Source organism: Poeciliopsis prolifica, unplaced genomic scaffold (assembly GCF_027474105.1).
Source record: "Poeciliopsis prolifica strain line A6 unplaced genomic scaffold, Auburn_PproV2 SCAFFOLD004, whole genome shotgun sequence".
Lineage (NCBI taxonomy): Eukaryota > Metazoa > Chordata > Actinopteri > Cyprinodontiformes > Poeciliidae > Poeciliopsis > Poeciliopsis prolifica.
Genome location: NW_026562379.1, coordinates 14,509,125 through 14,534,546, shown reverse-complemented (window position 1 = coordinate 14,534,546; position 25,422 = coordinate 14,509,125). Strand labels below are relative to the sequence as shown.

The 25,422-nt window shown below is 36.6% G+C and overlaps 1 protein-coding gene across 3 annotated transcripts in view; it reads right to left on the bottom strand.

Annotated features, from left to right (window-relative positions):
• The window catches only part of tenm4 (teneurin transmembrane protein 4), a 212,380-nt gene that overhangs the window by 92,727 nt on the left and 94,231 nt on the right, over positions 1–25,422 (bottom strand). For 2 of the 3 annotated variants that reach the window (XM_055028140.1, XM_055028141.1), the window contains 3 exons: positions 17,957–18,206; positions 11,894–12,129; positions 3,549–3,713 (listed from right to left, as the gene is read on the bottom strand). In XM_055028140.1, the coding sequence (XP_054884115.1) occupies positions 3,549–3,713; positions 11,894–12,129; positions 17,957–18,206 (651 nt within the window). Of the gene's footprint in view, positions 1–3,548; positions 3,714–11,893; positions 12,130–13,776; positions 13,876–14,118; positions 14,194–17,956; positions 18,207–25,422 lie in introns of all 3 variants that reach the window. The other variant, XM_055028139.1, reaches the window with a different exon arrangement.

Genomic DNA, 25,422 nt, shown 5'->3' with positions numbered 1-25,422 from the left:
ATGTTTTATAATGAGCTTCTAAACCCTTCATAGGACCTTCATACAAACACAAACACACTCTAAAAATCAGATGGCTTATAAAAACATTTTTACACAAAATTTTAGCAATTTACTTATAGGAGAGTAAGGGATGCTGAACGTAAATTTCTAGCCACAAATTCCATCTATTTGTTCTTTCAAAATATTTATAAAACCCCCCAAAAATATGGGGTTTGTAGTTGAGAAAAACATGTGAATAAGTTTAAACAGAAAAAAATGTTTTTACATGGATCTGTCTTAATCTAATTAGATTTTTTTCAATGAAAACCCAAAATATTGGAATATATGTTTTTAAGAAGTATCTACAGTAAAAGACAACCTGTTATTTTGATACAGGTATAGAGTAATGATACAGGACAGAGGTGAGAAAAAACTATTAAGAATATCTTCTTAATACAGAGAAGTAAAAGGAGTCATTACAGTAAAGAGGGAACTTAGTTGCTATCACCTGCTTGGGTATTAGAGAATTTACCTGCAAAAATCCCCCATATGCTCCATAGCACAACTTTTATTGGACTCAGTGGAAATAGCAACATCTGTTTGACTGTGTAGATGAGCTAATTTCAGCAGCAATGCCGGCTACAGCAGACATCCATACAATCTCCCCCCAGTCCAGAGAAGCAGACACGGCTTTAGGTTACACGTGGCACAGCAGATGGAAGTTCTCTCAAAAGTCCATCAGTGACAATAGGGGTTTATCAGGGAAGGCAGGGCACACTCCCCAACTCCCCGATCGGGGCTTTACATAATACTACGGTTTCCACATGCGGGGAAATGGTGTGTGTGTGTGTGTGTGTGTGTGTGTGTGTATTTATGCAGCACATTAATGGTGTGCTCATCAGACTGTTTAAATAAATTATAAGGTGAGACCAGTGATAATGGCTCTTATAAATATATATATATTTTTTGTTCTGCAAGTAACAATGTCCTGATGGAAAGAAAAGGCTGGAAGAGAGGGTTCAGTGCTGTGCATCATCTTCATTATACATTAGGTAGTTTAGCACTGTTGCTGTTGACAGCAGTGGAAAATGAAACTAAAAAAAAAAACTACAATCATTGATTCACTATCAGCAGTCATGGCGGTGTAGGCTTTGGGGTTTTGCTGTAGTCATCCTTGTTGTTACCTAAACACACTTTCTGCTGTCTAGTAAATGAAAAAGACAACACCTGGATTCATCTATATGATAATACCTACTGTAGTTCGCCTGTGGCAAATCACATGGTGAAGATGTGGGGGAATTTGCTCAAGAGTGGAGCAGAGAAAACTTTTCCTGACTCGAGCAGTTGGTACCAAAGGGTGAGCACATTCTTTCTTTGGTTGCCAGGAAAGGCAGTCCAAGCTGGAAGATGAAAGGATCACATCCGTTCTGAAGGGGACAGAGTGGCTAATCCCCTTCCAGCCCCTGGATACTCCATCCCTTAAGCTGCCCCATATTCTCCCTCCAGGAACAAACAACACTTTCCCACTTACAACAACTTTTATAGGATTACAATGCAGATCTCTGTGCATACCATGGAGACAAGCAAGCGCAATGTGATGCTGGATGACAAAATAATTACAAACTTGCATGAGCTTTGAAATGCCATCTGTAAATGAAGATTTGAGAAGTTTGTTTGCTATTGAGTGTTTTTCTAAACAGGGTAAAACTGGGAGCTGTGCCAAGCATTGGAGAGCTGCAGATGAATTTAGGTGGCTTTATTCACAGCATACAACGCCTTGCAAAAGTATTGCAGAGCTTTTCCATATTTTGTCACTTTAGACCCATACATTTCTACGTATTTTATTGGGATTATTTGTAACACTGGGAAACAAATGACATACAGTTCAACTTTTTTCACATATTTAGAAAAATATGACAAGTATGTTTTCAACTTCTTTGCACTGACAAACCTAAAAGAAATCCAGTGAAGGATGTTGACTATCAAAATCTCTCACAATAAAAAATAATAATTTGCAGAGTTCAATCTTGTAGTCCTTGACTTTTTGTAATTTTTTTTATCACACGGTGTCCTAGTGAATTAAAGTTTGTGGTTGTACCTTTACAAGGCATTGCATGAAAAACAAAAGAAAGATTAGGGGCCTCATGCATAAAACAGTGCGCAGTTTTCACACTAAAACCTGGTGTACGGAAAAATTTAGAAAATGCGGTAAACAAATAAATTCGGACGCATAAAGCCTTGTACACGCACGTAGCTGCGCACCTTTCCTTTATAAATCCCAATTTGCAGGAAATTGAGCGCAGTTGCTGGTCCGCCTTGTTGCCACCCATAAATACACATGTAAATTAGTATAAATACCCGGAAGTCTGCTACCGCATGAAAAAATAACCATGGCAACGTTCTTGTTTGTAGCAGTATAAATGTTTATAATAATAATAACAACTATATATTTTATTTAAAAGGTGCTTTCAGGACACATAAGGTCATCTCAAAAAATAAAAATAATACATTATAAAAAGAGAAAAAAAAAAATCCAAATAAAAAAATAAAGAGATTGTGCAAATCCCTGTTTGAACAGTAGCGCTTTCAGGCGGAATTTAAAGACAGACAGTGAATCAGAGAGTCATCGAATGGGGAAAGTGGACATTTATTCTAAATAGTGGAATCATGTGCATAAGTTGTACTTGTAGAGAATAAAGATACTTTCTGTCCATAAAGGCGCATTCACAAAGCGGACGCATTCAGAACATCCACTGAAGGATGATTGCAGCTGGACCGGTACTGGTATTGCACGGCTCCTTCTTTAAGTTTTGCTCAAAGCTCCAAGATGATCAGTCTGGGCAATCTAAATGCTAATAAACCATCATCAACATTCCCCAGCTGATAAATATGATCAATCACTCCCTTTGAATCCTTCCATTGGCGATGTTCTCCATCAGAGTCAAAGCGCTCCCATTTTTGCGGAATACCTTCGCGCATGTACTTGAATGTGTGTAATTATACACACCTTGATCACTTTAAAAATAATCAAACCTGTCTGGAGTTAATCTGCTGATCCAATCCTTTTTCAGTCAACCCTTTTTCTTTTTCAGTCAGAATGAAATTACCCAATAGATGCATTTCATGAGCTTCAGCGCACAGACCAATCTTTATGAGACAAAAACCGAATTTACATTCGGGTGAGGTTTTCACATCCTTTCATTTTAAATTTCTTTCTTTTGTGTTCGTGTTAGGTTCAATTTCATCATTTACGTTTAAATAATAAAATATTAAAATAATGAAAAAACATCGGGTTTGAAATTTCTTGGTCTAAATACACTAACATCTGAATGTGGTCAGATGTCAGTGTATTTAGGTGAGTTTAGACACTTTATAGTTTGATATCGTCCACAAAACAATTTTGCGTGGCTCCCGCACATTTTCACGGCAGCAAAAAAGTGTCCGTATATTTCCGCACACTTTGACGCAGAGTTAATTTTTATACCTGCCGACGTGTGTAAAATATGGCGCAGCACATTTTTTGTGCCCACGCACTCTTTCTGCATGAGGCCCGAGAAGAGTGTACTTACCGTCATCTTTTCCCCTGTGATCTGGTATCTCCAGCCCTGTGTTGCCTAGCGGTGGTAAACTCAAGTCTGTAGGGAATGGTAGGCCACTTGTATTATCTTCTGACAGCTGGTACATCTGTCTCTGCATGGGTTGGAGGTGCCAGTTTAACCCCAATAGGTGAATGGCTGGAATATTAAACAAAACAAGAGAGAAATAGTTTGAATGCATTCCGTTGAGTAAACTAATCACTTGCCATAAAATTGACCCGAGTGAACAAGATTTTATTGAAGAAGAATGTGGGACTCGGCTTAATGGTTAATGGCTGTTTCTCCAAAGTGCTGAGCACGAACATTACAGGATGAATTGTATCACAAGCCCAGGGGACAACGTGTGTCTCTCCACACCAACACTGGCATGGTCAGTCCTCTGTGTCTTGTCATTTTCCCAACACTATTACCTTTAAGCTTCCCTACAAAACCAAAGGACAAACCTGGGGGCAAAAAAAACGCATCAGCAGAGAGAAACCCGGGGTGTTCTGCGTGAACAAAGCAGATGAATCACAAAGATATTTTACAAGGTCGACAAAAGAAATGTCCTTTAGAACAATGGTAGAAGAGCACAGCATGGAGGAGGAGGGGCTGACCATGACAGATCACCAATAAGAGAATGGACAAGATGAGCTTACCAAGGCAAAAGCCAATGTAGAAGGCAAGAGTCAGCAGAAAAAGGCAATGCACTCAATACAGCCATGTCTTTGTTTGGTTGGTTCACTTAAGCTTCCCATGCAAATAGCAACACAATTTAATCAGAAAACCACTTAACAGTTTAAAATCCAGATGGGGCAAAATAAACATCTGCATTCGATGATTTAATTTCATTTAATTTTTTGTCTATAGAGAAATTAGGGTTGTGTATTCTAAGTACTTCTGGGACAATGAAAAAATGATGTGAAATTTCATGTTTTTACATCTGAACTTAATTCTTCTATCCTGAATTGTAATTGACTAATCTGAATCACTTGACAATCAGCAAGTGAATCAAAACTAACATCTACTTTTGTTATGTTTTTGTTGATTAAAAACTTAATTTAGCAATGATTAATTGTTTGCTAAAAAAATGAAAATGAAAGTGATAATAAAATGATAATGACATGAGCTCCTAAAATTTACAGCTAAACCTAAATGGTCTAAATGACATTCAAACACCTCACTATATGATGTTCCAATTCACTGACTGCGACTTAACACTTACAGCATTCTATTTCATTTCAAATTTGTAAATATTTGATATTACGCATAATACATTCAAGATCTGTTGTATCAACCCTGTAGACCAATCAGGTCTTCTGGTTTTAGTCTGCTCTGCATTCTCAGAACCAAAACCAAACATGGAGATGCAGCATTCAGTTTTAAGAATGACAAATCTGGAACAAAATGCCGGAAAATTGCAAAACAGCTGAAACACTAAACTACTTTGAGACAATGCTAAACACCAACCTGTTCAGAATTGTTTTTGACCCATAATCACTGGAACATTGACTAACATATTTGATAAGTACTGATGATTTTGATTATGGCACTTGACAAAATGTAATGTTTTGTGGTTTCACAGTTGGGGACTGTATGATGTTTTATGAGGCTTTTTATGTTTTCATGATGTACAGCACTTTGAACTGCCTTTCTGCTGAAGTGTGCTAAACAAATAAACCTGATTGATAATATGTTAAAATAAATGAATACATATAAAATACAAAATTATTATGTGCAAGGTTTTCCATAGGTTGTCATCAGCCAAATTACTGAAACTTGAGGGTAAAATCAAGGATTCTAATTTGCTATGCCACTCTTCCTGCTTAAAAAAATAAATAAACCCTATAAAGTTTATTTACAACATGATATCATGTTGAAATATACAGCATGATAAATGTTGTATATTGTGTTTTGAAGAAAACACAATTCAACCATAAGCAAATATCTAAGCCTCCCCACAATTCAATCCTGTTATAATGTGCACATTTAATAAAATGCGTCCTGAACTAGTTAATATTTTTGATAGGCTCTGTGACTAACTACTAGTTACTAATTATGCTAAAGTTAAAAGCATCTGCTTTTGTGCATTCTACAGGCATTCTAAAAACCTCTATTTACTTTGTAAAAACATAAAAAGCATTTTGAACATTAGGACTACTATAGAATTAGATAAGCATTGAAGATAATAAGAAAGAAAAGAAACCCTCAAACATTAGGTGTTGGGGAAATGAAGAAATATTTTAGTGCAAGTTAAACAGGCAAGCTAACAATTGTGGAGATTCAAAGAAAAAAATAAATAAAAAAAGAGCTAAATCACAGAACGAAAGCATGGATTGAAAGTAGGTGTTCTCAGCAATTGACATAAAATTTGTTTAGCAAACACGATCACCATAGAAATAAATATTATTTGTATTTTGTCCGGTTTCTGTGTGTGAAATGTCAGATTCCCTATACACATTCACCAAGAAAAATCCTAATGAACAAAAACCTTATTTTCTACCACATCCTTAGGCAAACTGTAGGTTAGGTGCATATCTATCAATGAAAACACAACTTCAACAATGAGAGTTCAGCTGCAGTACCAGCATCTGTTCTCTGCTCATTCTGCTTGAAGAAGTGACTGTGTCAGTGGAAGACAACCAGGGGAGTGACAGATGGTGTTGTTTGTCATTTTGTAAGCTCCCAAAAGATATTCTTTTTGATCTGTTGAATTATATTGACTGACAAAACAAAATAATAGAAAAAAAACACAACTATGTTGCTGAACCCTTGCAAAATCACCAGGCATGTTGTCATTCAAAATGTCTCGGTAATCAAGTGCTCCTGAGCTGTCTTCTTTACCCCATCTGTTCCTGGAGAGTAATGGATTCTTTAAGACTTATGTCAGTGTCTACCAGGTATTTATTATCACCAGCGCATGGAGGAGAAACAGAGAAGAAACTTTGCAAACACCGCCAAGCCCTCTGATGATAGCCTAAAATGGATGTAATATCAAGAATGACAGAAGGAAGTGAAAAGATGTCTGAGTAAGGAGGACTGCACTTTGTAGCATCTCTGCTTTGTCCTCAGTACACGTTGTGCTGTCCTTTCGCTTATCTCTCAGCAGGAAGTTGGGTCACGCCATGTGCCAATTACAGAACAAAGGTAGTGTAGTTGGAGACTTCTAAGTCAATCTGGCGAAGTCGGAGCACGGGTCATCTGCCACAGCAGTAAATGATTCTGTTGCCTGTTCATGGCACTTTTTAACTGGTTCACAGTTCAAAAGAAACTATAATGTCAAGAAACATTCTTGTCATGTTCCAGACAAAACCTAAATGCAATGCAGGCGTCTAAAGATGTAAATATAAAAATTAGTGGTGAAACTTTACAATTAGATAATTAATCGCAATTAATGTAATGGAAAAAATAAGCAACATTTTCTATTCGAAACCATTTTTGCTGCTGAATTATTGAATATACAGGCATATAAACTTATCAAGTATATTTATTATTTTTAATCTATTATTGAGGTTACTTAACCAAATTGATGCAAGGAGCTGTTATAGCAATTCAGTCTTCAAATGTTTCAGGAATCATCTTTTTCAAAGTCCCATCAGATTAAAAATGAATCCCCAGTAGGGCAAGAGAAGCAGCTGTCATCCACTGCTGTCGTTTGTGGATATTACTTGTACAAATACATAGGTCATAAAAACCCCCAGCAATAGTTAATTGTGTCAAAAATTTAAATGCATAACAATCTGTGTAATTAATTGGAAATAAAGCACTGAAGTTCTGCATCTACCAAAAATCTAATGCCTTTTTAACCACATGGCTTAGACGTCTCTAAATCCACAATCTCCAAGGTGATAAATATGACATGACAACTTCCCACCATGCACACAAAACAAAAACTCGAAACCAAAACCCACTCAGAGAAATGAATCATTTTTTTTAAGTTGAAAATTATATTACTGCAATAAAAGCTGAAATTAATCTTTACCAGGGGTCCCACTAAATGTGGAGGGTGCTGTTTGTAAATTTATAGGAGGCAGCAAGTGCTGTGTTGTATTTCTGTCAAAACAAAACATTAAACAGGTAAGAACCTGCCTCTAAGATTGTCCTGAGTTTAAACTGCATTCACATCACGCCCAATTCACATTTAGGTTGAATCTCCAAGCTTAAATTTCCCTCTCACTTTGCTCTTGGAACAGAACACCTGAATTTCCCCACTGAGGAACAATAAATGATGTTTCTATTCTATTCTACACAATACTAACACCAAAGTTTGACTTAAAGTCTATTCCTTCTTGTAATTCTGCTGTGAGAAGTTACTTTAGTCTTACATGAATATAATTACATTGGATAATTCCATTAATTGGAATTAATGCATGGATATTCCACTGGATTAGACCCAGACATCAATAATCAATATGCCTGTCAATGACAGGAAGCCTTTTATTTGAAAGCAGCCAATGTCTATTCACATCTTAACACTAACCCAATTAAACTGTTGCAACTCCTCACAGTTGCACTTTTTTTTTGCTGTTTTTCTAAAGTTGCTTTTTTGTTCATGTTTAACTTTTTTCCAGTTTGAATATAGTGGTGTGGTTAAATTGATATAAAATCTAGAAAACGTTAGACAAAACAACAAATGTTTTAACATAATTGGTACATCTCAATTGATCAAAGTAGCTTTTGTCAAATAATTAATCTAATCCAATAGGTAATTCATTCCACACAGAGGGACATATTTTGAACATTCATATCTGCTAATATTTCATTGTCATTTCTGTAATGTTTAATTTCTGTTAAAACTAGAAATAAACATCACGGTCAAAAACTTCTTGTTTATTCCACTAAGTTTTCAATGAAAATGTTTAAACCCAGCTCTGTGTAAACGACTTCAAAAGAAATTATTTTTTTGTGACACAGCTTTTGTGGGGGGCTGAAGGTGATTGTCAGCTACATATGTTGTGATTGTGTAAGTAATTAAACAGTCAAACAGTGAGACTTTTCTATTAAAATTGGTTTTCAGTGGGTCATATTTAAAATTCTAACTGAAAATTGAGTTTTCATTCGCTACAAGCCATAATCATCTAAGCTAATTAAAATAAATGATGAAAATCTATAATGAATATATATAATATATGAGTTTCACTTCTTTGAAATGCACAACTGAAATAAATTAACTTTTCAATTATATCTTCTAATTCATGAAGCCGTATCTATAAAAAGATGCATTTTGTGAGGTTTTGGAAAAATTAAATAATCAAACTGTTTTATTCCAAATTACCAAGTACAATTTTGTTATAAGAAATGTTTTTTGAGTGTGAGGATTGCAAAGTCAAACATTTTCCGGGGCCCAACCTTCTCGTCCTTGACTGGATACCCATGGTGAATGAAAGTGAACACAGGAGGATACTGATGACCTTAAAATGAGGAACGTATAACAAATGTGCTAATGAGCAAGCAACCACAGAGAAAATAGTGCCATCAAAAAACTCCCAACCTTTTCTGCACTTCAAAATGGGTCAATTTACCCAGCTGTGTGGAAAAAAGAAAACCAAGCTGAAGTCAAAACATCTGTCATGAGCCGTAATTGGCTTTATTAGACATCTCATCCAGAGGTCCCAATTACAGGCCTCAATAATTAACTGCACTTGAAATTAAATGTATTTTCTCATCAGCCTTTAATTAAAAATGCCTCTTGTTCTTGATTGAAATTTCCAATCTGAGGGTGGGGTTTGGTCTCCAACATGTTTACTTGTGCTGTAACAGGAGATGGTTGAGGTGTAATTGCATTGTCTGATTAGGAGCTGTCAGGATGATTTGGCGTTTGGCCAGGTCACCAGCAGAAGGTGCAGACTGAATGCAGCAACCTGCTGATCCCAAACCCAAGTCAAAACCAGAACTTGATCACATCTTTTATTGCTAATTAATAGATAATCTCCACAAGATGAAATGCATTGGTTCTGACTTTAAATTTGTACTGTTTTGAATTTTAAATTAAACTCTTCAAGTGTCTCCGCCAACAAAAAAATGAGTACGATTTTAGCTTGTTTAGCCTCAAGGTGAAGCAGAAATTATTGGTTTTGTAATTGTTACAGCCCAATGAATATCTATAACAAATGTCCTCGAAGAAGAATTAATTTATCTCCCTGATGAAGGCCGCACAGAGGATCTGCCTTTTATTCCCCTCATGCAAATCAACTCGGGCCCCATCATCATTCTGCGACTTAATTTATTTCTTTATCTCTAGGAGACTGAATTCAATAGTGACACCATTTATATGTTAAGAAGGTATTCACTGTGAAATAGATGCACTGTTATAGTATAAAATGTAAGAAAAGGAAGTGGGAATTAACTGTTTTCATGCGTACACAACATGGGATTCAATAGAACTTTAATTACTTATCAAAAATGCTGAAAAAAAATTACACAGCACATATTTAAAAGTCAAAACTTTACTTTAAGTGTTGTTTACATGAGTTATAAATGACGATAATATCAGGATCTGAAACCATTTTGCGTGAAATTATTGCTCTACAGAAAATAAACTAAGTCTTCTTTTTGATTTTGAAGGTCTTTGTTTTCATACTGCAGGTATAAATCAGTTAAGATGTTTGTTTGAAGGAAAAAGGACTAAAAAAAAAAAAACTTTCACAAGATGCAAAACCTGCTTTTAATTTGGACCCAATTGTTATTTTCAGTCTAACAACATTGTTACCACAGAGGCTTGAGTTAGTTAGTCGCTGTCTGTGGCAAAGCCAGCTTAACATCAACATAGATTGACTAAAAAATAAGTATTTGCCCAAAAATCTTATTCAAAAGACTAAATAAAATGTGAATTTACCAATAAGGGTAAACAGAATTTATCAAAAAAAGAAAAAAAGTATAGTCAAAAGTTCAGTATTGATTTATTTGGCCCTGATTTCTGACACAAGAAATATGTTTGAAAGTCTCAGCTTAACTCATCTAAACTTTACAACACTAAAAATTATCACACATGGTTGAGGCAATATCAGATTGAGGAAGTGTTTAGCTATCAATGTTGGTGTACTGCAAAAAACAGGAATACATCCAACTTCTTCCACTTTACCTTAAATAAACAACAATTTGACATAGTCTAAAACACAGTTGGGTGTTTTAGCAGGACAGTAATACCAAACATATCAAGACTACTTGTGGCATAGATAAATGTTCAAAAGTACTTTATTATTTTTTTTTATCTCAAAGGGAAATTAAATGTTGCCTCTGACTGAAGACTATTGCTGTATGATAGTCTTATGACTGTCAAGAAATGCTAACAGCTCAGCTTTCTGGCAGCAGAGACAATATTCCACAGAAACTTGTCATGGATATCGGCAATCACTGCTAGTCCACCTCATTTTCTTTTTTTTTTGTCTTTATTGTAGGCTAACATTAAGCTTCTGGCACCTGAAGTCTATTGAAAGTGTATGGACTATACTTTGAAACTGGACCCATGCCAAGAAACCGTCCATTTTAAATAAACTTCCATTGATATTGAGCCAAATAAATATTAAAAGTTGTGGATAATTGTAGCAAATAGTGAGGAGGAAAAAAATCCAGAATCAAACTACAAAAATTCACTCAAGTTCTACACTGTAGTCATTTCACCTTGAAAAATATGTTTAAATACATAAATAAAGTCAAAGATTTATATCATTCAATCCTTTGGTGAGAATCTAAACTTTTCACCATCATTGTATATCATCTGCCATGTAGAACAGCAGGTGTTTGATTTGTACTCTCTTTTGTTTGGACCTCCTTTTTTCATTTTTAAATGCTAAGAGTATTTCCACCAATACTTCTATCCCTTCAGAAGTAGATCATACAAACTGCAGACTGCATCTTCAAATATGAATATCAATTCCTCATAGGACGGAAGCAGACAAATTGAGCAGAACTGATTTAATAGCGTAACTTAGTTGATGCCTCTAATCCAGCTGGGACCCTGAGAGAGCTGGTCAATCACACCCCGCAAGATGAATATTCTAAACTCGCAGCCCCTGTCTCTCGAGTGATGGCTGATGTCTTTTTAATCTATTTCCTACCCAGCCTATTCATGAGACCGAGACGCCCGGTTGCCCATCTGCAGATTCAACCGACCAAATCTATGAATGATAATGTTTTTTTTGCTGTCGACTTGTGTGAGTAAGGACTCAATCTATAAGCCTCCATATAACTGTGTTTGTAGAGCTCCAGGCGGAGACTAAACACCATTAAAACAGATAATGAAAGAAATACAGCAGAGAACGGACTCATCCTGTGTCTGCGTGCGGGTGAAGGGTTGAGATCTGGGGGGTGTCGCATCAGTGAAGACACACGCTACTCACCAACGAAGTAGGCTAACAGCAGCAGCAGCGTCACTGAAATGAGGATGGCACTGAGAGCAGCACATTTCCAGTTGCAGTGCTTGTAGGGCTTCTTCAAGCTGAAGGCAGGTCGAGAGAAGGTGTTTCGAGGTAAAGGGCGTGGGGGAGGCGAGTACACCGTGCTGGAGGTCAGAGGGTACCCCGGTGAAGTTGTGCAATACATTGGTGATGTTCCACCTGGTTTGAACAGGAAATGCCTGAGAAAAACATATTTTGTATGTTACTCTGACAGAAAGCGATACCCAAGGATGCCTTCAAATTCAAGTAAATCTTTCATTTGTGTGATTTTATTTTCAAGTGAGGATGTAAAGATATTATGGATTATTAAAATCAATAAATGTGTGTTAGTATGTACAGTGTCTTGCAAAAGTATTTAACCACCTTTTTCATATTTTGTCACGCTACTATCACAAATGTCAGTGCTTTTATTTGGATTTTATGTGATATTGCAAATATATTGTAGTACATAATCAGATCTGAAAAGCATGCTGTGCATTTATATAAAGCTCCTCCCCACTTTAATAGTTTGCACAACCAGCTGTTGCTGCAACAGCTTTACCTGCTTTGCGCATCTAGAAACTGGAATTTCAGAGTGGTAAAAAGAGAGCCACTGCTGAAAGACAGCCATTTAAGTTCCATATGATGTTTGCCAATCAAGTGCAGCTATAAAAGATCTGATCACTTCAGGGCCAGCTTAGTCTACATTTAAACTGCTGTGTGTCATGGAAACTAATACTGTGCTCAACCCTTGGCCCATGTGTATTATGAATGCTGTAGAGATTTTAATTTTCCATTTGGTAGAGACATCACCAAAATGGTGACTTGTAGATGTAATTGGGCAAAAAAGTGCTTCAAAAGCAATGAAACTGTATTTTATGATTAGTGCTTAAGGGTTAGCACAATAGATTTTTTAGTTTGTGGTGCCCACCACTGAGTGGAAGCATTCTTTTTTGGGAATGCTTTTGTTCAGTCTGTCTTTACCTCTAGATTTGCTCAATTTTAAGAGACATACAGCAAAAGCCTAGAACTGTAAAAGAAGGTAGCTCTACAATGTTATAAGGGGAATGAGTGCGTAAATTTTGATTGTTGTTTGTCTATTATATAAAATTCCAATAAACTATGTTGAAGTTTGTGGTTATATTGTGACAAGAATAGAAAAAAGTTCAAAAAGTGAGAACACTTCTGCAAAGCAGTGTAATTTTCACAACTAGTGACCACATTCAAGGAAGTGTGACTTCAGGTACGCGTGAGGTTGTCAAGGCTGTCCAGAGGGGAGATAAAGCACATAAAGCTGCAGAATGGTAAAAAGCAGATTTATTCGCCCTTGAAGAGCATGGTTGACTATCTCAGGAAAACATGTGTAGCTCTCCGTGTCCAAGTGCCGTATGATCAGCCCATCAGAGAGTCAGTGACAGCAGCACTATTGTCAAGGCCATTTCAGTGACAAGTTTACAAGACGCTCCCGAGCGACAGTGACATGAGTGTGATTGAATGTCATCTTACAATGTGTGATGTGGAAAGTCAAAGAGACCATACTTTATTTGTAAATCTCAAAGACAAATAGCTTGAGCATTGTATTTTAGCAGTTGAAGTTTCATAAAGCGGCCATGTTTGACATTACTAAAAAAAAAAACGGCACAACCCAACAATGTGACTTGATGCAAATTAGGTGAGTTGCATCAAAGCTGAAGACACAAATGCACCCATTCTAGCACTGCGGGAGATGAACAAAAGTGAATGACAGTGTTTCCAAACAGGGGGATGTTTGATGGAAAAATAGCACAGGCATTCATTGTTTTCATGGCAAAGCAGATTTTGAGCCACAGAGCAAACATGCAACATACCCGTCGTTGTACGAGGCATCGTGGCGTGCTGATGCCAGAATGTCCATCTCAATCAAGTTGTCCTGCAAAGTCTCAAGGAATGCCTGCTTTGCTATATTTCTACACACAGATGGAAAGATGGATATGAAGCTAGTGTGAGACATGCATGCAATAAAAAAACATGATAATGCCAGTACAGAATGTGATCACCAAGCGATATCAATCAACAGGTATAAAAAAAAGAGCATCACAACAGATGGTGTGGGGACAAAGAAACCAAGGCCCTTATGGAACTACTTCTAAAGAAGAGTGGGACAAATGACATCTAACTCTCTTGCTGCTCTCATTTGTACGCTTCCATACCTTGTTTTGTTTGAGCCCTGTCCTTCTCTGCAAGCGTCTTGCTCTTCTCTGATAAACATTAGAGTATTCTGGCTCCTTTAAGGTTGTGGTTGAAAGACAAAAACGCATAACTTACTGTACATATGAAAAGTTAGCTTTAGACATTTTAGTATTAATTTTAGGTAGAAAAAAAACTAATCAGAGATGCACCAAGAGATCATTTGCCTTTCTTAAATGTCCCTAAACAGCTAACAAACGTACTCTTCAATGTGGAAACTGTTACACAGTGAAGAGCACTTAGCTTTTTGTAATGCCTATGAGGTCTTAATAAATAAAATTAGAAGAAGCAAACAAATTATAATAATGTTGTTCATTATTATTAACAAAAGCTTATTACAAAAGAAAATATAAAGGCATTTTCTTTACACAGCCACTATTAGTATTGTTTTGCAAACAGCAGGGAATTAAACAGTCTGATTTGGTTTCTGATCCTAAAATAAATAATTAATGAATGTTTAGATCAGAAAGATCGCTTCAACTTCCCATTTGGTTACAATAAATCAAACCATAAACCTATAAGTTAATGCACAATCGTTGTTTTCATTTTTAAATATACAGTCTAGAGTCTAGACTATATAAAGCTGTCAAATTGCAGGGTTTTGTGAAGTAAAAGTTGAGAACAAAAATATTTTTTTTACACTTTAATTGCGATAGTTATTCTGTACAAGTTAACAAATCCAGTTTTTTTAAGAAAAAAACATAGCATGTTACATAATTGTTGAACTATAATTATGCCCCAGCAGTAAAATATGGCACATAATCAGTGGAAAAAAAAACAAACAAGCTCCTCTGCTTTCTCCCTGTGGTTCTATTGCTATCTGCAGAAATAAACCAGCTTTAAGACAGATACATTTCAGAGAATGCAGGAAGTAGACAAAAGTAGTTATACATCTAAAGTTATCAAAAAGAAGTTAGAATCAATTTAAATTGGTATCAGTGGGTCAGAGCTTCACAAAATTTGTAATCAAAAATCAGCAACAGAATCTCTGATCGGTGCACCTCTGCTGATTAGCAGAGAAATTACAACACTTTATTGCTCAACTGCTGTAGCACTACAAATGACACATTTTCAGTTCTTCTGTAATACATCTACAGGCTTGCTTGTGTACCCTTTCTCCCCATGTAGAGAGCTACGTTCCATAAGGAAGTACTCCTCCAATGCAATGGAGAAATGAACCGTCCACATGCAATGGGAAGGCTGCACACGTTCAGTGGTCCAAGAGAAAAGGCTGGATTTTGATGCATGCCCTGTGGAGCTCAGCACTGGAATCTCCTCAGCTACAGCTCTGACGATGAATGCAAAGTTCAATGAAGCAAATGACAGAGGGATGCTTGTCAGAAGCTCTTAAGAAAGAAATGTTAAAAGTCAACAGAGCCAAGCAACTCCCAAAGTCTCTCATACAGTTGAGACCTATTGATGCCTTTTGCATCAGTAGATTTAATTTAAGAGACATAAGAGAGAAGTAATGTTATGGGATTAAATAAGAAAAAAGTAGAATTTAATCCTACAGGATCCTTTAGGATACAACTAACGATTTTAGTAGTATTACTTTGAAATTTTGATCTTTCTTTAAGGCTATGGGTTATAAAACTCTGTGGTTTCAGCAGAACTATTTTCTCTCCTCACCATCTGTCTTTTGCTCCACAGGGAATACCTGTGCAGCATTAACTGGAGCTGGATGATGTGTAATCATTCCTTATACTTTATACTGCCCCACCAGCTGAAACTGATTCTCATTTTCCTGTTGAATGAACCGTCTCACAACAGCCGAGGGACGAGACAACAAGTCTCTTCATGACTGTTTTATTTACAGTTGTGAAAAATTAGCCATTAGTAGTTTTCCCATCAAAATAAAATGCTCATTTGAATAATGTTTTTTTAAGGGGAAGTTTCTAAAAATGGATGGAGGACACAGGATGGAACATTGGAAATGTTTACCAGTGTTGTTATTTAGCCAAACTGTCTCAGTTCTACAGGTCTGACCCAAAAATGTTTTCATATTTGAAATCAATGTCTGCGGCTCACCAATTCATCTATCCAACCAGATACTATTTTCATAAATGTATATATAAATGTATTTTTCATATTGATTATTATGATGATTAATCAGATAAAGTAATTATCACAGAGGAATACTTTCAAAAGAAACATGTTAGTGTTATATTTTAAACTACTCTATGATGGCACATGGCAGACTTAGGAAAACTAGGAAATATTTAGATATTTCTTTTAATGTAAGGTTCATAATTCTTGGGAATATACAGTAACAACTGATTTAATGAAGCAAATCATGCTAACGGTGTTAATTGGAAATTTAATATGTTAATATTTTGCTATATTTGTGTAAAGGGGATATATGATTAACTGTAGATCTGCTAAACAAGATCATGGACTTCTGGCTAACCAGTTCCAAGAGCCACCATTTTTATATTTTGCTGCAATTTTTCAGTAGAATTTCAAGGATATGCATCCCAAATCAAGTTAAATCACATTAATATAAAAACAGTATTGTTGCTGGGTGTAGACGCTTTTCAGACCACTTTGTCATACTTTTTTTCCCGCAGAAATAGAAATCGGCTATTTTTAAACTGATATAAAGAAAAAATCTCTAAACCTATTTTTTAGATACTGTTTATAAATTTGAAAGGCAATGTTGCTGCCAGTTACATGTCAGCACAAAGTTTCCATTTGTGCAAAGCTGGCTTTCTTTGCTCAGAAGCTTTTTGAGCTCAAAATTCAGAGGAGAAATTTGACATGGTGAGAAATGCAGGAGGAAGACAAGTGCCTTAGAAAAAGAGTTTCAGAGCTATTGAATTTATTTTTACTAGCTGAACTCAAATCTGTGAACATTAATGCTTCGATTACAGCTTTGACAAAATGGGCATCAATTACAGCTCTGCGACATTTTTATTGAGGGTAAAAAATGGGGAAAAAAATGTTTCAGATGAGACTACCTGTCAGAAGTGTACACTCAGCTTGCTTTTTATTCACAGGGCATTTATCGCTAGTTTTTTTTTTTTTAATATAAAAAGAATAAATTAGTACAAATGAACAAAAATGTTAAGTCACTAATGTGGTGGGTAAAATTGCAGCCTTAATATTACAGTTGAAATGCTCTGGCTCAATCCTAACCATCAAATCTTCAAATTGAGGAGAAATTCTCCCACAATTTGAGGCTTATTGGAGAAATTTTCTCAGCTGGTAACCTGGCTACAGCCATGATTTCACTTTTCTTTGTGAAGATTATACACCACTGTGAAAAAAAAGGAAATTATTAGAGCGAAGGAAATCATCTTACCTTGAAATTATTGACAATACCAGTCAAGAAAAGACCAACAGACATTCCCTTTGTTCCAATAATACTCAACAAATCTACTTAACACAAGAGCCTTCTTATTGAGAATGTGCTAGAGAACGAAGAGCTGATTAATATAAAATAAATAGAGATCAGGACTGAAGGTGAGGAGCGAGGAAGCATGAACACTAGAGCCTGGATGGAATTTAGCATTTTTTTAACATTATTATTATTAGTCAAACCAGATTTGGCTGAAAATCTGCTAATATTTGACAAGCAACACTTTTCTCTTGTTTTCCACAAAAATTGTGTTCATCAAAAAGTTAGGCCTTTCGGTCCAAGCAGTTTTCATTTTCTTGCTCTGGTCCTTGTTAGCTCTGCGGTAACATAATATAGAGCTGACAACACAAAAAGCTGAGTTCGATGGCACAAGCTTGCGCTCATTCCTAAAGATGCCAACATGTCTGCCTCGCACATTGTTAGGGAGACAAGTTGCACGGTACCTCGTTTCCAGCGGGATGTTGCTGTTGAGGAGCCAGTTGTCCTGAATGCTGCTGGAGTCTTGACCACTTGCGGGACCCTCGGGGGGAGCGGAACTGTCTGTGGGCGCTGGGCTGGCGTTGCTCCGCGGAGTGTAGTTACTCCTGTTTAACGAGTTAATAGAGGCTGCATGGTGCTGATGATTGGGCGAGTGAGAATGGGAGAGGGGTAGCGGAGGCGTCCGCAACCGAGAGTGATTTTGAAAGGCTCCGTCTGAAAAGAGAGAGCGGGGAAAAAAAACAGGAAATAAATAAAACATGAAAAAGAAAGCATTTACCTGAAGAAAAAGAAATCCAGCCGTTAAATAATCACTTTGAGGAACTTTTTAGTCCTTTCTACCTTTGAGGTTACCCTCAAAGACTGACTCACAATTTGTTTCCCAGCAGAGCTAAAATACGACTGATCTATTCAGGTCCACACCTTCTAAAAGTGTATTTGAGTTTTTTAAGCTTCATTTTTACAAAAAAAAAAAAACATATTCAAAGAAAATTGCAGAAGGCTGTTTAAATTTAATTCCCTCTTCCTGTAAATTGTAGACAAGTTTTCTTTTCCAATAATAAATGCTACAAGTCACAACCACTAAACAAGTGACATTTTGTTAGTACTTTGTGCAAGTGAAAATTCGTATTTTTATAAAAAGTAATTTCTAAGGCTTTTGATTTATCCGAGTAGAAAAAAATCTGCAGGTCATAAACATAAGAAAATTAAACAGTTTTATATTAGACATCCGAAAACAGTTTCCACTGAAAGAAAGTTTTATATGTAAAACACTTTCAGGGTGCATTCACACCAGGCCTATTTAGTCCACCTTAATCAAACTCTAGTTTCCTAGGCAAACAAACTGCAGTTTGATGTAAATGCACGCTAGAAGGCAACTAAAGTAGAAGAAACAAGATAAATCAAGCATCATATTAAGAAGGTTGTGAAAAGACAAATAACAAATTGGGAACTTTAGCAAGACAGTCATGAAAGGACCATTTTGATTTTAAGTGGCAAATAAAGTTAGATGATTGTAAAACTTGCCACAAAAAAAGAAAAGTCCATTTCTGACTTTAACGTTGGTTTTGGACTAATACAAGACCTCCTAACAGGCTGGACAGTGTCCTGCAAAGGAATTTATACCTTTATTTTAGCCTGTTTACATTTCTGTTGCATTGTGTTAAGTTAGAATTTTATGTGATCAGACCCTTAGAAAAACAACACAAATAAAAAAGTGAGTCATACGTTTGTGTGCATCTCTCTCTCTCTCTCTCTCTCTCTCTCTATATATATATATATATATATATATATATATATATATATATATATATATATATATATATATATATATATACACTCCTGATCAAAATTTTAAGACCAGTCAAAAAATTGCAAGAATTTGCATTTAGAACTATTGAATCTTAAGAAGGTTCTAAGTAGAGCTTCACAATGTTAAAAGAAGAAATCAGCATAAAAGACAAAAACTTTTGAGCGGGGAAATAATTGAAAACTGCATTTATTCTAAAACATGATTTTTTCCACATGATCAAAAGTTTAAGACCATATCTCAAAAAAACCCGAAAACCCCCCAAAAGAGAAATCAAAGTATCAAAAAAAAGGACTCAGTAATGAGTAGCTCCACCATTCTTGTTGATGACTTCAAACAATTTAGGCATGCTTGATGCCAGTGTTTCCAGGAGACTAGTGGGAACGTTGCTCCAAGTGTTGAAGATGGCTTCACGAAGGGCATCCACTGTCTGGAACTGATGTCCATTTTTGTAAACTTCCCTTGCCATCCATCCCCAAATATTCTCAATTGGGTTTAGATCCGGGGAACATGCAGGATGGTCCAAAAGAGTGATGTTATTCTCTTGGAAGAACTGCTTTGTCAGGGCGGGCATTGTGAACTGCAGCATTGTCTTGTTGAAAACCCAATCATTACACACAGACGAGGGCCCTCAGTCATGAGGGATGCCCGCTGCAACATCTCCACATAGCCAGCTGCTGTTTGACGCCCTGCACAACCTGAAGCTCCATTGTTCCATTGAAGGAAAACGCACCCCAAATCATGATGGCGCCCCCACCACTGTGCCGTGTAGAAAACATCTCAGGTGGGATCTCCTGTCATACCAGTAACGTTGGAAGCCATCAGGATCATCAAGCCAAAACCTTTTCTCATCAGAGAAGACAACTTTCTTCCACCTTTCAATGTCCCATGTTTGGTGCACCCTTGCAAAGTCCAAACGGGCAATTCTGTGGAGTTGAAGAAGACGTGGCCTTTGAAGACGTTTTTTTGTTTCTGAAGCCCTTCTCGCAGATGCCGTCTGATGGTTATCGGGCTGCACCAGTAATGGCTTTAATTTGGGTAGAGGATCGTCCCTTGTCTTGACGGACAGCCAATCGGATCCTGCGGTTCAGAGCTGGTGAAATTTTTTGGGTCTACCGCTTGACTTTTTTGTTCCATAACCCTCAGGATCATTTAAAAAATGCAAAATGACTGTCTTACTGCGTCCGACCTCAGCAGCAATGGCACGTTGTGAGAGGCCTTGCTTATGCAGCTCAACAATCCTGCCACGTTCAAAGTCAGTGAATTTTTTTGCTTTTGCCATCTGGAGGTCTTGACAGTGTAAAGACTTCACAGAACATGACATGGAATCCAGATTTTTGCACAGCTTTTGGCTTTTAAAGACTATGGTCTTAAACTTTTGATCAGCTGAAAAAATCATGTTTGAGTGTAAATGCAGTTTTCAGAAAATTCCCGCTCAAATGTTTTTTGTCTCTTGCACTAATATTTTCTTTTAACATTGTGAAGCTCTACTTAGAACCTTCTTAAGATTCATTAGTGCAAAATGCTAATTCTTGCAATTTTTGACTGGTCTTAAGATTTTGATCAGGAGTGTATATACACATTGCAAGAATTAGCATTTTGCACTAATGAATCTTAAGAAGGTTCTAAGTAGAGCTTCACAATGTTAAAAGAAAACAATCAGTGCAAGAGACAAGAACATTTGAGCGGGGAATTTTCTGAAAACTGCATTTACACTCAAACATGATTTTTTCAGCTGATCAAAAGTTTAAGACCATAGTCTTTAAAAGCCAAAAGCTGTGCAAAAATCTGGATTCCATGTCATTTTCTGTGAAGTCTTTACACTGTCAACCTCCTGATGGCAAAAGCAAAAAAGCTCACTGACTTTGAACGTGGCAGGATTGTTGAGCTGCATAAGCAAGGCCTCTCACAACGTGCCATCGCTGCTGAGGTCGGACGCAGTAAGACAGTCATTTTGCATTTCTTAAATGATCCTGAGGGTTATGGAACAAAAAAGTCAAGCAGTAGACCCAAAAAAATTTCACCAGCTCTGAGCCGCAGGATCCGATTGGCTGTCCGTCAAGACACGGGACGATCCTCTACCCAAATTAAAGCCATTACTGGTGCTGACTGCAGCCCAATAACCATCAGATGGCATCTGCGAGAGAAGGGCTTCAGAAACAAAAAACGTCTTCAAAGGCCACGTCTTCTTCAACGCCACAGAATTGCCCGTTTGGACTTTGCAAGGGTGCACCAAACATGGGACATTGAAAGGTGGAAGAAAGTTGTCTTCTCTGATGAGAAAAAATTTAACCTTGATGGTCCTGATGGCTTCCAACGTTACTGGCATGACAGGGAGATCCCACCTGAGATGTTTTCTACACGGCACAGTGGTGGGGGTGCCATCATGATTTGGGGTGCGTTTTCCTTCAATGGGAACAATGGAGCTTCAGGTTGTGCAGGGGCGTCAAACAGCAGCTGGCTATGTGGAGATGTTGCAGCGGGCATCCCTCATGACTGAGGGCCCTCGTCTGTGTGGTAATGATTGGGTTTTTCAACAGGACAATGCTGCAGTTCACAATGCCCGCCTGACAAAGGAGTTCTTCCAAGAGAATAGCATCACTCTTTTGGACCATCCTGCATGTTCCCTGGATCTAAACCCAATTGAGAACATTTGGGGATGGATGGCAAGGGAAGTTACAAAAATGGATATCAGTTCCAGACAGTGGATGCCCTTCGTGAAGCCATCTTCAACACTTGGAGCAATGTTCCCACTAGCCTCCTGGAAACACTGGCATCAAGCATGCCTAAACGATTGTTTTGACGTCATCAACAAGAATGGTGGAGCTACTCATTACTGAGTCCTTTTTTTGGCACTTTGATTTCTGTTTTGGGGGGTTTTGGAGGTTTTTTGAGCTATGGTCTTAAACTTTTGATCAGATGAAAAATCATGTTTGAGTATAAATGCAGTTTTCAATTAATTCCCCGCTCAAATGTTTTTGTCTCCTATGCTGATTTCTTCTTTTAACATTGTGAAGCTCTACTTAGAACCTTCTTAAGATCCAATAATGCTAAATGCAAATTCTTGCAATTTTTGACTGGTCTTAAGATTTTGATCAGGAGTGTATATATATATACATATATATATATATATATATATATATATATATATATATATATATATATATATATATATATATATATATATATATATATTTCTGACATCACTAGGCATAAATGCTTTTACTGTCTAGAGTGTATATTCAGCATAATCAACTAATAAACACCATTAAATACCATGACAAATATTTTCACACCAGCAGTTTCACTAACAAATTAACACAGAAACTTACAAATCCCTTTTAATGACAAGCTACAAAGACCTCACATGAAACAAGCTTCAAAAAGAAAGGGGAAAAAAGACTATCCTGCTCATTATTTCTTCTAACTGATCACCACTGTGTGCTCTCTGCCTCCCACTGAGACCTGTGTAAGTTTACTCTGAACAGACACGGACTGGCTTGTTTAAACAAATGAGCTGGTCTCTTCCTGAAGTTGACAAAGTCTCACAGCTTTTTAGGACACTCATTTACACTAGAGAAGGTTGTTGAGGCATGTTTTTCCCCCCCAACTAATAATGCATGTTTCACACAACTCATTAGCAGATTTAAGATATGAAATTGTTTCAGCTGTACGGCAGTAATCAGATCTTCCCTGACAAAACTGGCTGGAAATGCCAAACTGCCTAGAAGAGGAGACGGTACTCTGGTCCCTTTCTCCCTCTTTGATGCTCTTCTCTCCACGAGATAGAGGACTGATGTCTTTTTGCACTCTGTAGCCATTTATTTCCACGTTTTCTAAGCCATTCATCAATCAATGAACTGCTGGCTTTACACAGAAAGGCTTTTCTTCGTAGCGTTGAGCCTTTATTTCACAGATATCCTCAGCACTAAATTGCCAATTTACAGCGCAGAGAGCAGAATGCAGACACAGAGCGGGCTTATTTCCTATAATCAACTCCTTCATTAAAGCAATACCGACTCATGTCAGTCAACCAGTTTCGACTCCTATCAGATTTTTTTTCAGGGTCAGAAACTTAAAGCCACCATATTAACACGTGTCAATCATGTTAGTCTGATAAACCTGCACCAACAACATGCTTGCATCAAGCTTCATTGCAGTTGTTCAAAATGGGTACATAGCCATTCATGCTAGCAGGCGGTATGCTAATAAAGCAGCAAGAAAGCTCAAATGTTCCGAGTTAAAATTCTCTGTATTCCAGCATAATGCGCAACATTTAAACGGCTCACTGTGTTTGTTTCTTTCTAGTATTTAAAATAAAACAGTAATGGTGGACACACGTCCGCTCATCAACTAATGACGTAATTTTTTTCGTTTTCCCTCCTTTTGCAAACTTAGCTTACATAAATTTATTTTTTCAGATAAATTCAAAAACACAAATTTACCTGGCTGCTTTGTAAATCTTCAGTTAAATAAAGTTTCACGTCTGTGTTGAAATTTTGGTTATCAATTGTTAAAAAAAAATATTTTTAACAATTTAGCCGTTTATATTCATGCTCTTACTTTGAAAGGGTGTTTTTTTTTTTTAACCGAGCAATTCAAAAGCTTTATTTTAAAGGAGAAACGTACATGAACAATTTCAAGAATGGACAAAAATAAGAAAAAAACATGAATACAATATCTAAGGACATTATAAGAACACGTAAATGATAATGTCAAACTTTTTTGTTGTTCACCACTGCATTTAGATTTAGTTTTAGATCATTTCTTATGTTTAAAGAATGTTTTGTCTTTGGAGACATGATTTATTCCTTACAGCAGTTGAGACACTTAAAAGTATCACAGTTTGAGGTAAAAACACACAGTTTTTGATGCTCTCCCTCCAGCTCAGTTATGTGCCTTATCCCAGAAGCCATTCATATGGTTATGCTAATTTGATACAGAGATGGCACAGATACACAGCAAAATATATCTAAAGGACAAATGAATCCCTGCTCCAGAAGGCATCTACTGCAAACCAAAACAAACAGTTTACATCCTGGAGCGTGACCATCGAGCGATTGCAGACCAACAGCTAATTCATCTCTGCAGCACCTTCTTTTCCTGGGGCCATGTTCTCAATAATTATAGATTGTACATTTGCCATGTACCATCAAATGTAAATACCTGCAGATCTCTACACTAAACATGCAATTTGATTCTCAGGGCTTTGTGTGCTTTTGCAAATCTATCTGGATTAGTGTAAACGTGAACACTCTGTGCTGTATATTTGCAAAGTTACAAACATGTCAGGAAAATTACACTTATTTTAAGTGACTTATAAAAAAGCAATGCATTGTCTCCGTTATTCATAGTTTTGCAATAAATATGGTAAATAAATAAAAAAAAAGTTAAATAGTTTCTCAGCTTTTGTTTGGGAGACAGACACCTTCTCTTTGTGTAAGCTTATTTTTTCTTCTTTTCCAAGCAACTTACAGTATATGTTGAGATTGGAGACAATGAACTACCCTTTGGTATTAATGCTGCAAATTTATCTACAAGATATTCATCTTTCTCCCCTTTTTGTTTGTTTTACTGTTCATTTTAAAAACAATTGATAATACTGCTATTTGAAACAATTCACCTTTCATAGAAATTTTCCTTGCTTTTTCTTCTTGTTTTGTTTGTGTCCATTTCCTCTATGCTCTCTTGCTTTGAGGAAGATAACCACCCATATAGTTTGGTTCTACCTTTTTCTTCCCAGTTAAATGTAGTTCTTCATTCTAGTGTGACACACCATACATGCTCAGTTTGGGTGCTTGTCATTTCATCCATTTGCAGTTGTGATCATCTTGTAATCGACTTTTCCTGGTATAAAATAGTGCTCTGTACCGCAGGATGTTTCAAACTGAACAGTCTGTACTTTCACCTATTAACCCACTTTGACAACCTACAATTTAAATGAAATTTTCTATATTCTACTTATAAAATGATGTGAGAAAACATGTCTATATGACTACACATAAATGGACAGACTATTGCCAAAAGCATTCGGACAATTTATTTTACACATATTAGGCTTACATTTGATGCCACTTGTCTTTAATGCAAATTATTACATATGTCATCAATACACTTTGTGCA